Here is a 17,065-nt window from a genome sequence, read left to right as displayed (position 1 = left end):
TCCTCACATTGTAATAATAAATTCCGTTCATGTTGTTAATACTTTAATTTTTGTCCCCCCTCTTGTGCAACCCTTCTCCCCTGACTTTTAAAAACATCCTTAGTGTTTCCCTTAACCTCAGCCTATATCTCCAAACTAATCTCTCCTTGCATATTACAAACTATAGTCAATACTTTTTATATCTCTATACACTCCGTTTTTAATAATTTAGTTATTGTTATTTTGGTTTTTAGGGGCATTAGCAACTAAGGCCATATTGCTCCGGGGATATGCGGTGGTCATTCCCTGACCTTTCCGCATCCACCGTATTTGGTGGTCACGGGCTCGAACCCCGGTCTAATCAAGAAGCGTGTGCTATTCACTGTTACTCCTGCCCACCTGGCTACGGAGGTGCCAATAATTTAGTGTTTAATTGCCAAGTTGCCGGTCCACATTGAACAGGGTTATTGGTTCCCTCTCATCCTATAAGTCTGACCTTTCTACACTTGTCTCACTAATTTCCATTACCTTTGACTGTAATGTGTTTCCAGTAGCGAAAAATCACTGATCTAATTCTTTCTTTGCTGAATTCACGGCTGAATTTTGTTTCTCTTTACCCCTAATTGCATCTGCAAAAGATCTTAAAGGGCATTCATTAATTTTTATGGTCACTGGCTTCATATTTGCCACAATCAGCCTCACACTTTTCTAAAACGTGTCCAGGCAACCGGCAGTTAAAACATTTTGCTAAATCACAATTTAAGCTTAAATGATGCTTCTCTCCACATCGGATACACATTTTTTTTTTTTTTCCAAATGCACAAGACCATATATTTATTACTACACTGGTGTGCAAAACTTAAGGATCAATGTTGTTTGTTATTTGGTTTTTAGGAGCATTAGCAACTAAGGCCATATTGCTCCGGGGGATATGCGGTGGTCATTCCCTGACCTTTCCGCATCCACCGTATTTGGTGGTCACGGGCTCGAACCCCGGTCTAATCAAGAAGCGTGTGCTATTCACTGTTACTCCTGCCCACCTGGCTACGGAGGTGCCAATAATTTAGTGTTTAATTGCCAAGTTCCCGGTCCACATTGAACAGGGTTATTGGTTCCCTCTCATCCTATAAGTCTGACCTTTCTACACTTGTCTCACTAATTTCCATTACCTTTGACTGTAATGTGTTTCCAGTAGCGAAAAATCACTGATCTAATTCTTTCTTTGCTGAATTCACGGCTGAATTTTGTTTCTCTTTACCCCTAATTGCATCTGCAAAAGATCTTAAAGGGCATTCATTAATTTTTATGGTCACTGGCTTCATATTTGCCACAATCAGCCTCACACTTTTCTAAAACGTGTCCAGGCAACCGGCAGTTAAAACATTTTGCTAAATCACAATTTAAGCTTAAATGATGCTTCTCTCCACATCGGATACACATTTTTTTTTTTTTTTCCAAATGCACAAGACCATATATTTATTACTACACTGGTGTGCAAAACTTAAGGATCAATGTTGTTTGTTATTTGGTTTTTAGGAGCATTAGCAACTAAGGCCATATTGCTCCGGGGGATATGCGGTGGTCATTCCCTGACCTTTCCGCATCCTCCGTATTTGGTGGCCATGGGCTTGAACCCCGGTCTAATCAAGAAGCATGTGCTACGCACTACTATTCCTGCTCACCTAGCTACGGAGGCGCCAAAGGACCAACGATATTTTTAAAGGTTACAACCACAAAATCAAACGAAACAGCCTGTGGCGATTTGCATAACTGAGGCCGTTCAGTAGAAAGCTGGTGCAAATGCAAAAATTTGAATCGTGATGAGAGGCCCCACATAAACAAATAAAAGCAGCAGTTCAGCAGCTATGTGCAAATTACAACGGTGAGCACGATTGTTAGAGACGCTCGATTGGTTTCATACAGTGCTATACAGACAACGAAATGGCCAGTAGACAACATCTGGATGACTTTACCCGGGGTTGAATAATTGGGAAGCTCGAGGAAGGCCGAAGTGCGAGGAGTGTGGCTGCAGAGTTTGGTATCGCCCATAGCATCGTCTCACGTGCGTGGCCGGCCTTCAGAACGACAGGTACAGCTGTTCGAAGGACCGGTGGTGGTCGTCCACGAAAAACAACGCCCAATGATGACCGCTATATACTCCTACAGGCCAAGAGGGACCGAAACCAGACAGCGGTATCCACTGCAAACCAGCTGCACAGGACGCAGGATATCGCAGTTTACTGTGGCCAAGCGACTCCACAAAGGTGGACTGTTTGCCAGACGGCCAGTACGCTGTGTCCCTTTAACACCTGCCCATCGGAGACACCGTTTACAGTGGTGCATCGAACACAAAGACTGGACAGCAGCGCAATGGAGTAAGGTACTCTTTATGAGAGTAGATTCAGTCTCAGCAGCGATTCTGGACGTCAGCTAATCTGGCGAGAGGTTGGCACACGGTATCACCTCGCAAACATCACTGAAAGGGATCGATATGCGGTCGAGATGTTCTCATCTGGGGAGGCGTTATCTTGGATAGACGTACACAACTCTAGATACTGGAAGGCGGTACTGTAACCGGTGCAGGCTATTGTACTGAGGTAATCCTTCCCCATGTGAGTCTGTTCCGAGGTGCCATTGGCCCCGAGTTCGTGTTTATGGATGATAACGCCACACCCCATCGCACTGCAGCTGTTGATATACTTTTGGAAAGTGAAGAAATTGTTCGTATGGATTGGCTGGCCGGCCAGCCTGCCTGCCTGTTCCACCGAATTAAATCCCATCGAACACATATGGGACGGTCTGGGGAGACGCCTAGCGGCACATCCACACCCACCAGAAAATGTTCACCAGCTGAAGATGGCGCTGACAGAGGAATGGACGATGTTACCGCAAGAACCTATCAACAACATTGTTCTAAGTATGGACAGGCGGTGCAAAACTTGCATCGGCATTAGGGGTGACCATATCTCCTACTGAGGACCACCTCTTCCCTTTGTTCCATCTTTGGCAGTGATGCATCTGTATCATGGCAGCCAGTGCTATGTTGCCATTTTTGTATAAAGTCTCTCTGTACCGTTTGGTTTCCGTTGTTGTTTCCTTCATAATTTTTGTAGCTCACGAGGTTCCTCGTGAGCTAATCGTTGAACTATTCCTTCACGAGGATTATTCACTAATCGAAGAAGTTGGTACATTGCATCATTTTAGTTCGTAATAAACACCGAAGTTGGTGAAGTTGCATCGTTTTTGTTATATCTCATATTGTGAATGCCTTCCTAAGTCTAATAGTGGATGTAGTGCAATATCAGGACAACTTGTTGTGAAGGCATTTGCATCATGAGATATAACAAAAACTGTGCCAGATTATTAAACATCGACATCAACCATCCACCTCTCCAATTCATATCAAGCTATGTTTTTGAGCTGCAACAATTGTTTCATTGATTAAAATCCGTTTCATTTACCTTCCCTGTCCTTGTTTTTATTGTTTTGTGCTACGATGTTCATATTGTTTTCTCTATATATTTTCCTTTTTTATACACTTTTTCATTTTTATGTAACTTAAATTTCTTATATAACCTTCAATTTTTTTTTTATTTTTTTTTTAAATCACGTATCATTTGCTGCCTTGATGTAAAACTCTTGGCCGTGATTTTTTTTTTTTTTTTTTTTGGTAGTTGTTGGCGCATAGGCTTCTGTGGCCACAATGCACCTCCCAAGGTTTTTGCAGTACATTGATCCAAGCCCGAGGCGGGAATCGAACTCGCGACCTTTAGATTGCCAGGCACTTTACCCACCCGGCTATGGTCGTGATGCGGTATTATTGTTCCTAGTTCTTGTACCGTACTTAACAGCAATAAAGAATTTATTTGTACAGTATATATATATTTTTTTCCTTCTGTTCCACGCACAGCCCTTAACAATGAACTTTTGGTCATCGTGCAATAACCTTGGGCCAAATATTGCTGACACATTAAATTTTTCGGTCAAGATCGCTAGGTATGGTGAAAGGAGATTGCGAGTTCATTAGCAATTTCTGATGGTTAATCTCCGATCAGAAGTTTTTTTTTTTTCTTCTGCGTGAAGTGTGACCTGAACGTTGGTCATTTTCGATAGACTGTCGATCCTTTTGGAAACGTGTCATTCACTGATTAACGACAGCCTCCCTTTGGTGATGCTTCCAAACAAGAGGCGTAACTAGGGTTTCGAATGTGACCCCGTCCACATGCGCCGAAAAGATTTGAAATAACTGAATTTATAATTTATTTAAAAAAAAAAAAAAAAATGTGACAGTGTTATTATCTAAATAAATTTATAATTTATTTTAAAAAAATGTGACAGTGTTATTATCTAAATAAATATTATAAAGCCTTTCTTTTACAAAAGTATCATCTCAATAGATAATAATTTAATATTTATTTATGTAATTTAATTAACTTAATTTAATAATTCAAAAATATTAATTAATATTATAATATAAAAAATATTTTTAAGAAGACAAAAGCGCATTTGTGATATTTATCACAATTTGTCAATTTACAAATTACGCTTCTGCTTAAAATTATAATCTTTAATCATTTGGATGATTTCCGCTCCGTTTTATGCTTTCTTAACAGAAAAATTAATCATTACGATTGAGACAGAGGCCAAAGACACGTCTGAATTTCAATACGAACTGCTCATTAATTGTTTTGTGGATCCCTGAGCGGCCCGAAACAGTAACGTGGTTATCCCTCTCCTACGCTTTTACACATCTTGAATCTCCACTTCCACCAGTTCTTTTGTAATAAATAAAGGCTTAGAACTTTTTGATCAGACATCGTACATTACAGCGATTTACAGATAATCCGATTAGGCGCTGTATATAACTGTGTACTGTCCACTCATTCATCCACTTTCATTAATGATATGAATAGGTTTAGATCCCAGCATATGTTTCCATGCAAAGCCTGATTTACTGAGTGCAATTTCTCCAAGGCCGCAAGGTGGATATGGAACGCTTTCAGTACCTATCCACTCCACGAGGAGGTAGGCCGCAGTTGTGGCCTACCTCCTCGTGGACTGAAACCTTGAGCCTACAGAAGCGCAATTAGTCCCGTAACCATTGGGGTCGTCAACCCATGGTATCAGTAGGGCCTGCATCAAAGAAGGGCTCAACCTAGTGATGCCAGGGTAACACCTCATCCAAGCTTGGCAAATACATCGTACATGCTCTGAAACCCACCCAAAGATACAAGGATAGAAAAAATTGTAAATAACGGTGTGAGGACGTGAATGTGGATCCCCAAGGTGGTGAAGAGTCCAGAAACAAATTTAACTACTGCGGATTCAGAGTCCCAGCATGAGTTCATTTTTAGGATCTCTAAAAATATGTGCGACAAGGCCCTAGATTACCTGAATCTAGCATTGTTTCCATCAACTACATCCTCGAAGAGAAAGGAGTTCTGTCTCACCTCCAATATATCTAGCATTCTATAGTAATTCGTCGGAGATTTTGTTTTTTACTACTTCATATCCCACTACTTTGGCTTGGGGGGGGCTACTCTTCGTTACTTAAAAAAAACCTTATGCATACTATGCTCACTCCATGTTGTTGGTAGATGAACGTACGAAATCATAGACAACATAATCGTGTTTCCTTGTCAGGTATCTTGTTCACAATATGATAATGATGTAATATATACACCTTCTTGCTACCAGCTATCCTGAGGTAAAATTATCGAAATATAAATTCGAGCCTTGAAATTGTAGATGTGTTTGGAATACGAGAATGGGAATTGTCTGTTGGAAACCTACTTTGCATTTGCACACGACCCGGATTTAAAATAATGTTCATTTATGAACACCACAGTGTCTTGGGAAAATGACATGCTACGCTACGCTACACACGTAAAGGAAGAACCGGTGAAGGACTGAAGGCTTAACATAAACAGTGGCTGTTAATTGCATGTGCAGTTCCAAACGTTGTTATTTAAATACGCACACTCCTTCCCCCCCCCCCCACTCCAGGCCTCTGAAGTGAGGCTATTCAATTCACATACAATATAGTTTCGGCAATTCTAAAATTGTTTTCAAAAAGTTCGAGCCAATCGAAGGAAAATGCTTCCATTGGGATTTAACACTGGATTCCAAATGGTGAGAAGGCAATGTTGCCAAACTGATTAGAAAGCCAGACGCGAGCTGTATTGTCAAACACTATTCTCTAAATGTGGAATAATGGTGTGAATTGGTAATCACTAGTTTTCGGTAACAAAGACGTGTACGAACATGGTTCGAGATGTATAATCAGACATTAACTCTTCCTACCCACCTCTCCCTCCATGGTGATTCGTTAATTTAAACCGATTATTTTTGAACCAAGTTTGCACATTACCATTAAATAACAGAATTTGAACATTTGCAATTGAAAGGCTCCTAGAAACTGAAGCCCAAAGGAGCAAAAGTTTCTTACATTAGATAGCAATGATCTATTTTATGCAGCCATAAGTGGCGTAGGGGGAGATGAACTTTCCTTCTCTCCATATTTGTGACATTACTTCGTAGTTTTGTTAGCCTGTCTCACGGACAGTCATTGGTCTTCCAACCATAGATGTTCTCTCCCCCACCACCAGAAAATTTCTGCCGACATTCCTATACGGAGTATTATGTTATAGTGTACTGTGTATTGCATCTTAGATCATTGGAGGATGGGTTAGTGTTGCATTAAAAATAAATTTTATTTTTAATGCAGTACCACAACAATAAACACTTCATATTAAGCTACTTCTTAAGGTATTTATATAAAGTAGCATACTTTTAATGTAAATACTGTTTCTGCAGCAAACACTTGAGGCGATAATCTCATTTTGTGAGATAAATGCAATAAAAAGTAAAAAGCAGCATGTAAAAAGCTATTTACTCTTCCCATAGCATGCTGTATAAAAAATGTAGTAAATCCATCCATTTATATCAACTTACTATTTATAAAAGAATTCAATCTTTAAAAGGATTTATGTGATTTAAACAGATATAACGGGAATGCTTAATATGCACAGAACTTAAATTAATTATTTGTCTGAGAATGTGACCTTACCTTGTGTGTAAAGCAATCTATAAACCACGGATAGTCCAAAAATTAAGCTACCCGGCAGCATCCAGTAACTCTCTTCCGGACGTTCATCCCTTCCGCCAGTTACGTCATGACTGCTTTCTGCTGGGATCCACCCAAAGCCGGAATTGAGGACAGAGTCCATCACCATCACTGGCGGTACGCGCAACGCGATATCCACGATGGTCCAGACTTTAAGTTTTAGCGCCATTTTTACTTCGACCCCACGACGGAACAGCTTACATGACGAGCACCGACGGAGTGCCACCTAACTCGAAGTTTGGCTGCAACCGGCACATCCTGAACGATCACGGAAAAAGAAATAGTAAGGGGGAGAAGGAAAAGGGGGACAGCTCTAACTAACGAATAGGAGAAGTTCTTGAATCGCTTACAAGGAAGTGGGCCACTCGCTGCCAATGACCGTTCTAGAGTGCCGACTTTTGTTTTCGATACGGCATCTGGTGGCCACATTAGAAGACTACTGTCTTCCTAACCTCGGAGGAAGTCAAGTAAAAGAATCGCTGAGTCAAGGCTGCACGCTATAGAATAGTTCTGACGTCGTTAATAATCTCCTTCTACACAAATACGTTATTCTGTTTGTTTGTGACACATCTTCTCTAGGAAATGGGGTAATTAATAAGAATGAAAAAATCAGAATGGAGACGAAGAAATTTATGGTCTTTCTAATGCAGTCCGGTTTAAGTTTCAAAATAATTTCTGTAGGTCAAGTCATTTGTTAAAAGCAATTACTGTTCGCATCAATATATGTTTTTAATACCAAACAAGAATTCTGATTTTTCGGTGGTGGTTGGAGGCAAGATAAAAAGGGGAAAATTATATATATATCCCCCCCTTTAAATATGGATATGTTTCTGTGATTTCATAATACTATAATTAATGGACTCAGCACTGTAATCGTTTCTCTCTCTCTTTTTTTTTTTTTTTTTTTTTTTTTGTTAAATTTTGATCGCTTTAAGGGATTTCATACATGCGAAATGTTGGTGCAATAAACAGACGTACTGGTGAGTGATTAATGAAATATTAAAAATACAATTGTGGACTGAATATTTTATTTGTATGGTAACCCCAAATATGAAAGTTAAAAGAGAGCTGTCGGTATAATAGAAGTCTAAAATACGCATAATATTTTAATCCTATGAGCCGTCTGAAATTTTATTCAGTAAATATGATCTAGCAGGTTATCATCATCCTGGCTGATTTTATTTCAGAGCGGCAAGACAGTTACATGAAATTGCATTTTGAATTTTTCGCTTACCGACACACAGATTCAGAGTCGTGTCGGGACTTAAGCACCGGGATGCGAACAACAAAGTACCACCCTGTTTAAGGTGAATTTGCATTTTGAATGTATATCCCGGATTATTAATCTAAAGCAAAAAAGAATAAATTGCATTTCATTTGAATTTCATCCAAAATATACCGGATTCCTATTTTTGATGAATCAGGTGAATCCTTCATCCCCAGTGAAAAAGAGAGTGACACGTGTAAACATGTATTTTCATTGCATTCTGGGAATTTAGTGAACAGTCGTGAAGGACATTTTATTTCCAAACTGTGTTGCGTCGACGTCTTTTTTTTTTGTCATTTCGTTTAATAATTCAGCACATTTTTTTCTGCAAGGGCTACACTTACTAAATTGATCCCAACACTCACTATTTCAGTCAACAACAATTTGGAAACTGATGAAATGAAATTGCATTGTTAAACATATTGAATCGTTTAAATTGTGTCAGCTTTCAATTCTCTGTTCCACTGTGGATGAATCATCCGGGATGTACATACAAAGTGCAAAATGTAAATTTGCCTTTACATGAACGGTCTTGTTGATATTCATTAGCGTTTTCCTCACTTCAGAGCTGGTGGTGGTGCGGTCACGCTTAGCACAAAATTATATTCTTAGGACAGTGAGAAAATATGAATATAAATCTAGGTGACTACGGAGTGTGTTTATGTTAAATATCTATCTGATTAGGAGTGCCACTTAGGAGAGGAGAGTGTTCCTTTGATTTGACTGATTTATGAATATTGTACATGTCTTGTACAGAATTAAATTATGGTGAAATGGTGGAGGAGAAGGTGGGCCAGCTTCCCGGGGTTGGACATTGCGGAGGGAGCTCGGAATTGGATTACGATAAACCTCAGAGCCCGTGCTGGTTCTCGATGCTCATGCGAATGTTAAATGTTTTGGGAACGTTTTATGTGTGTTGCTTATTTCGGACCGTCATTGAGTACAGTCTCTAAAGCGGGTTCTATATCCAAACAATCCCGTGAAAGGAACTTCTCATACCAAAATACTACAAAATCCTTGTTGGAATCTGATCGCGTACTGGGGTTTTGATCTCTATAAAGTGAAGGAGATAAATAAATTAATTAATAACCGAGTAGGCACAAAGATCAATCTATATATTGCGAGATATATAAAACTCCTCTGACGCTAACCATGGATGGATTTTATACTTTTTACCCAACTACTCTGCAGATGGACAATACAGTTATTTCAGAAACCGTCAGTGGTAATTACATTTATTGTTTTTAAAGTAATGTAATCTGTGTTCTATTAATTCTAAGCTTTAAAATTCTTGCAAATTCTGGCAGCAGAGAATTATCTGCTGTCAGTGTTCTGCTGTAGATTATTTATAAAGATTTGTCGAGCTATCAAAAATTTTATTAAAATCAGACCAATAGAAATGTAGCATTTTTTATTTTTTTTTAAATACAAACATAACACATTGGCTATCCATATATTGTAGCTGAAGCATTGGATACTACGTTTGTTGCTGTGTGATGGGAGAAATGAATGAACAATATAGCGGATGAGTAGAAATGGAATGTTCTCGGTTCGCGTATAACAGTCGTTGCTTTTAATCGTCTTTTTGTTATCAGTTTACTAAATACATAAATCACGAATTATTACTATTTGCTTATAATAATCACAGCAGAAGCGCTGAATACGTGTTATATTTCAACTGTTAATATAATTCAGGAAGAAATAAGTAAACAACATTACGAAAACGTTGACAATATACTGATTGCTTACTCTATTAAATCACAGAGCCTGAAATACGTGTTACATTTCATGCGCTGTTAATTTATAAAGTATTAACAGCGTATGTAAAACAAAACTTGAAGTGAATATTATGTTGGGAGGTATGTGCAGTGAAGTGAAACAATTACTTTTATATATTATTAGTTAATAAATTAGCAATTAATTGGTAACAAGGTGATTAATTATTTACTTTTAACTTCTATTAATCACAGAAAAAGGAAAAATTCAATTAATTTAAGAAATAAAAATGTAACGCACTGTGTATACTAACTTGTGTATTCTTCGTAATGCATTTTGCAGGAAATCGTAATTATAAAAATGCACGTACGTCGTTTGAGTAGCACTAAACGCAGGGCAGTTGATAGTGAAAAGGAGATAGGAGTAAATTGTACAGTTTCAACCTAAATTCTTTGAGCAGTGGAGATAGACTGCTAGAGTAGATCATGGGGTTGCGTTAGAAACCCATGATATACAGAATTTTGTCACTACGGGCAAATAGGTGATTATCCACCAGCTAGTGTTATAGAAGTAGGTAGTTTGAATAAATTTAAAAGACTGGACAGATTATTAGAATGGATGGAAAAATTCATGTATCCTGATGCTATATAAGCGAGCTTCCTTAAATCAGTTTTGCCAATTCTAATATTTTCAGTATATGAATATTAGGAACTTAATTCTATTAATTATCATTTGCATTACTGATATATCATTAATATGATTACATATGACTGTTTCTTTTTTCTCTTATTTTTATCAAAGGTAACGATGCAATTAACACAGAGCTATCACTTTCGTATTACTTTTTATTTTTTATTTTTTAATTTGACCTCTTTTTATTATTTATTTTCTAATTTATTTTCGAACTGTCGCGAGAAGCTAAATTCAGGAAGAGGTTATGGTGATACCCCCCCCCCCGGAGAAAATATTTACCGCGTCCAGCTGGCATTAATGCAATCATCTATGAAATCTGCATATTAGAAGAAACACTGCAAGGAGGTTTGCACATTTTCTCTCGACAAGATAGGTCTAAATTTAACTAACGTACGGCATTGTGTTAAGTTATATGTGAGACAAGAACTCTGTAGTAGTTCTTTTTTCTGGGACGGGGGTGCACAGGGAGAAACGGGTTAACCTGTTGACATGATATTTGGAACAAGAGTGCACCAGAATATTCTAAAAGTCCTGAAATGTTAAAAAGAATTGGAACTGTACCAAATTTATCGCAATTTTTTTGTGGGGGAAATTGAGGAGACCTATGGAATCGGACCAAAAATCCTTTCCAGGGACCAACAAAATTTACGTTGAATTGGTGTCGATCCAATTTGCCCTTTTCTATGAATGCCTGAAACATATTTTCATTTGGAGACTCACATCTGGTTAGTATGGGCACGGCACACCCAGAGTCCTGAGCTGGATATCATCGTTCTTCTCTTTCTTGGTGATTCTTTTCTACTTCTGAGTCTTGTTCTCTCTCTCTCTATGTCAGAGTAAATTTTTTGAGAGTGGCCTTTGACCCTCTTTTATAGGTGTGTCAAAGGTTTTGTTAACATTTTGGTACTCTAGGGTGGCTGATGGTGGCACAGGGGACTTGGTGATAATATTTAAAAGTGCCAATAGCCAGCCATAAAAAAGAAATGGTGTTCTTTGGCTTTGCCTATAATAAAATAGGGCCACCGTAGTCTAGTGGTCAGGCGCGCGGGTGCATAAGTACACGTGCCTTGAGTGACCGGGGTTCAAGCCCGTGACTGCTGAACACGGTGCTGTTTCTTGTATTCTGTGTATCTTGTAAACTCCTTTGATCGTTTGGTCGTCCCGGAGTATAAACAGAAAATTTATTTTTTTTATTAAATAGTTTTAGTTTTGCAATAGCAGCCATACTGTCTTCTCCAATTAACCAGCCAATAGACTTCGTGGGCGCGAAAAATTGGAAGGAAAAGTAAATTTTGGGCGCCGCCCTTTTATGACGACGTCAGGACATTAGTGTATGAAGAGTTGTATGTATAGTGTTCAAAAGGTTACAGTGTTGGTGTGTTATAAATATATATACTGTAATTTATATATTTATTGTGTTGCCATGGGGATTTCTGCTTAGTGATGACAGCCATATTGCTTATGTATATACCAGGTACTATAAGTTAAGGCTTAAAAGGAGACTTGCCATTGCTTGACTGCCTCGCTGTACATTACATTCACATCGATACGAATTGAGTTGATCGCCTGCTTATTAGTCACGTTTTAGTGTTCACCTTTTATTAGTGTTTGTAAGTAGAAGCCTTTTGTGCATCTTGGCTAAAATAATAAGAAGACATCCAGAGCTGACCATCAGGATATCTGTGGGCCCAAGTACAGTATGTGCTCTATACGCGGATCGGTATAGATCTTATATGTTTCGATTCCTCTTCGGAAGAGCTTTCGAGTAATAATAAATTTGTGTGTGCAGATTTAGCGGAGTTTGAGTTAGGTTAGAATTTTAACTGTAGCCATGGTTTTTTTTTTTTTTTTTTGATTTGGTAGTTGTTGCCGCATCGGCTTCTGTGACCATATTGCACCTCCCAAAGTTTTTGCAGTACTGTACTTTGATCCAAGCCCGAGGCGGAAATCGAACCCGCCACCTTTGGGTTGCCGGGCAGGTACTTTACCCACTCGGCTAGCCCGGTCGGCTGTAGCCATGGAAAGCTGTACATTCCAGTAACGGCTTATTCCACCCCCCCCCCACCCATTCCATCTATTGCCTCCAGCTATGGCCAGCGAAGGTCAAACAACCACAGCAACGGAACCTACAGCTACTGCCAGCAGTGACCAAGACACCAGAAGCCACACCCTGCGACAACAGGATGTGGCTTCTGGTGTCTATTACTTATGCTATTACCGTATCTAATGGATTATGCTTGACGCCAGCAAAAACCCCTCTCTCTCTCTCGCGACCAACAATAGTACACATGCGGTCGAACGCTCTTACAAATGAAGCAACCGCTATTACTTCCCGGGAAAATGGAATAGTAATTCTCGTTACCAAGGAAAACACTCCCTTAGAGCAGTACCTTACAGCGATCGCGGAGAAAGTATCACCGAAAAATATTACCCACGCATCCCGTGTGGCGGGAACTGTGAGGGTGTATTTCAGCTACCCCTCATGGGCGCAAACTGTCCTGCAAAATGGATTAGACCTCGGCCTTCATCACCTAGAAGCGGCGCCAATTGCCTTAGCACCAACGAAAGTTACAATTTCAAACGTCCCACCTGAAATCCCTCATCAATTTCGGAGAGGAATTTTATCCAAATACGGATCAGTTACTGGGAAAATACGCACACTCTCTCTCTGCAGCAACCACGAAACCGGAATTTTCGCATATAAAAAGCTTCCGCAGGCAAGCACTTATGCACTTCGCCAACAATGACGCAGCAAACATCCCAAAACTCATCAACGTCGATCTAAACGGAATAATTTACACCTTCTATACCTCCATTTCCTCACAATGTTTCTTCTGCCACGAAGAGGGTCACATCAGGAAAAACTGCCCGCATATCTCTAACTCTTCTGAAAGTAATACCGAAATTCAGGCTGCACCAACCTGGGTCAGGCCAGATGCACAAAGCGAGCTGACTGTTGGAGATATGGGGATGCTGAAGAAACTGTCAAACAGTCTGAGATGCTTCCCACAACAAACTCTTCAGAAAAAGAAAATTCAAAGACCACAGAAGACCAGGATGCAGTCTCTTCAGGAGACCTACCAACCGAAACAAGAGTTTTATCTCGGAATCAACCACCAAGGCAGACCACGTCCAAAGCCACAAAACAGAAGAAGACAACACACACGGCGGCAGGAAAAGAGCAAACCGCTAACAAAATCAACAGGGGCGACGAAAATAAATACAGAACACCACAGAAGACAAACGGTCAGATCTCAAATAAGTCCATCATACCACCAAGTATGGAAATAAATAAACAGCTACAAACCACTCACGATCCAAATGAAGAAGAACCCGAATTTCTGGGCACTGAAGAAGAGACCAACTGTGATTCTCACGATTCAAGTGCTTCAGAGGACGAGGAAAACGATTTTCCCTATACTAAAGGTCCTTTAACTGTGGAAAAACTACGCTCCTTTCTACGGAAAGTACGCGGCTCCCCACAGAAGCTGGTGACAGCTCTGAAGTTCACCTCTAACATACCCGAGCTGATCTCACAACTTACGGGTCTGCGTTCCAAACTAAAAGGAAAGAAGGACAGGGCAGATGTGAATAGATCCAAGCGCCTGTACTACTTGATTAACGGGCTCGAACAGCAATATCATCAATCAGGATGTTAACCGCCCCAAAACTTGCAAAACCTTTATTGCTGCAGATAATGCTGACTCTTAGAATGCTATCACTTAATGCAAGAGAATGCGCCTCTGCCTTGCGCAATAAGCTGATCCGTCACCAGGTCCAACGACATCATGCCAATCTACTCTTCCTACAAGAAACAAATATTAAAACAGACACAAGGCCATCCTTGAAATGGACAGATTGGTCATATGTATTTCACCATTCTCCAACACAACATCATGGCGCAGGAGTGAGTGTCGGCCTTCATCAAAAGTCCGCCTGCAAGCTCAATGTGATAGCAGAGAACGCTGGCTACGCAATTTACGCCCGCCTGGATACACCCCAGAAGGAAACCCTGCACCTTTTTAACATCTACATGCCACAGCAGGACAGACTTGCTATTCAAATAACCAACTTCATACAAAGCCACCTCTCTACTATAGATCAAGAACACATCATTCTTACTGGCGACTTCAACTGCACTCTTGACCCAGAAATGGACAGAGCACGATGCACTGAGCACCGCACAACATTAATCAACAACCTGCAGGGCTTTAGACACCAGCACCCAGAAGAAAAGTCCTACACCTGGAGATCAGCAAATACAGCATCTGAAAGACTACCTTACCAAGCCCGACTGGACAGATACTACATCCCAAAACACACCATCCCCCTGGTCAGAAGCATCACACATTTGCCATCTTATATCTCAGATCACTCCTTTATCAAATTACAGCTCTCTTTCTCACCCAATCACTACAAAAGTGGAGGTGCTTATTGGATGTTCAACAATAGCCTTCTTCAAGACAAGGAATACATCTCTAAGCTGCAAGACCTGATATCCAACCTTGCCCAATTCAAAGACAGATTGGAGCCCATGAACACATGGTGGTCTAGATTTAAAAGTAAACTGAAATCATTCTCGCAAACCTACAGCCATCAGAAAAGTCAACAAAAGCGTAATAACCTCTATCAACTTGAGCAACGGCTGAAAAAACTCCCATCTGATAGACATATCAGTCACCGCTACAAGCCATACAAACCCACTTAGAACACTCTGCAAAAGGCGCCCTGCTCAGATCGAGATACACCCACATAAATCTATCTGATGCCCCGACCAAATACTTTTTCTCATTAGAAAGCAGACATCAGAAATCAACCACCATCACTGCCATTCAACTGCAAAACGGAAACATCACTGAAGACCCAGAGGAAATCTTCTCTGAAGTAACAAGATTTTATAGAGAAATTTACAGTTCTCAAGAAACCTCTACAAACGCAACGGAGGAAATCCTTTCAGGAATTAAAAAAATCTCCCATACGGCCCAGTGCAGTATGGAGAAACAAATCACCCTACAAGAACTAACAGCAGCATGCAAAGCCCTTTCCAAAAATAAATCACCAGGTCTGGATGGACTGACTTCTGAATTCTTCCAAACGTTTTGGGATCAACTTGGAGTGCTACTCTTTGGAATGCTTGAAGAAACTCAGTCCCATGGACTACCAGCTTCGGTCATCACCTCTGTCGCTGGACTGATTCCCAAGAAAGGGGATCGCACCAATTTACAAAACTGGCGCCCGATTTCCTTAATGAATACGGACTGTAAAATAATTTCCAAAGCCATCGCCAATAGATTAAAAGCCCCTCTCCCTGATATCATCGATCACCAACAAACATACTCTGTACCTGGAAGATCGATTCACGACAATCTGCATCTGATCCGAGACCTCCTCTCCACTGCAAACAGCCAAAGAGAATTCCTAGCACTAATTAGCCTTGACCAGAAAAAGGCATTCGACAGCGTTGAACACAGCTACCTATTTCAAACCTTGAAAGCCTTTGGATTGGACCTTACATCATCGGAACAATCCATCTACTACAGAAGGAAGCCAAATTCTGCCTGAAACTCAACAACCAGCTCACCTGCCACTTTCCATATTCCAGAGGGATAAAACAAGGCTGCCCACTCTCTGGACAACTCTACGCAATTGCCATAGAACCATTCCTTAATAGAATTGCCACCAGTAAACAATCCCGAAGAACGCTGCTACCAGAACCCCACCTAAATATAACCTACTCAGCATACGCAGATGACGTCACAATTGCAATACGCCACGAGAGCGAATTTGAAGTAATTCAAAAGGCTCATGATCTCTATGCTCAAGCATCAGGCGCAAAACTCAACCACTGTAAGACCAGCGGCCTGTGGGTTGGCAACTAGAAAACTAGAACCGACTCCCCCATCCAAGGCACATGGTCCAGCGAGGGACAGAAATACCTAGGTGTGTACCTCGGCAATACTCTCCTTTTCTCCCAGAAGAACTGGCCCGAATTGCTGAGTCGTTTCAACAAAGTACTCGGGAAATGGAGAAGCGTGTGCGCCACATCTTCGCTGAGAGGGAGAGTGCTTGTGGTCAATCATATGGCGGCAAGCGTTCTCTGGCACACCTTCAAAATTCTCACTCCACCTGCTGACTTCCTCCACCAAATCCAGGTATCTGTCCGAAGCTTCCTTTGGAACAAAACCAACTGGATGTCCTGCTCCAAACTTAGCCAACCACTTACTCACGGGGGTCAAGGGTTGGTCTCTCTTGACGACAAAATCACAGCATTCCGGATCACCTTT

General features: G+C 40.4%; 1 protein-coding gene across 2 annotated transcripts in view; it reads right to left on the bottom strand.

The window, feature by feature from the left end:
• The window catches only part of LOC150078257 (protein TRC8 homolog), a 169,123-nt gene that overhangs the window by 73,060 nt on the left and 78,998 nt on the right, over positions 1 to 17,065 (bottom strand). The window contains exon 1 of one of the 2 annotated variants that reach the window (XM_090385083.1): positions 7,049 to 7,370. The exons of the other annotated variant lie outside the window; for it this stretch is intronic. Coding sequence (XP_090241209.1) covers positions 7,049 to 7,274 — 226 coding nt within the window. The 5' untranslated portion in view covers positions 7,275 to 7,370. Of the gene's footprint in view, positions 1 to 7,048; positions 7,371 to 17,065 lie in introns of those variants that run through there. 2 annotated transcript variants of the gene reach the window in all.

Source organism: Mastigoproctus giganteus, chromosome 11 (genome assembly GCF_048544385.1).
Source record: "Mastigoproctus giganteus isolate SK-2022 chromosome 11, ASM4854438v1, whole genome shotgun sequence".
In the NCBI taxonomy this organism is placed as follows: domain Eukaryota; kingdom Metazoa; phylum Arthropoda; class Arachnida; order Uropygi; family Thelyphonidae; genus Mastigoproctus; species Mastigoproctus giganteus.
Note: the sequence above shows the minus strand (reverse complement) of the source record. Positions and strands in the feature narration are given on the sequence as shown.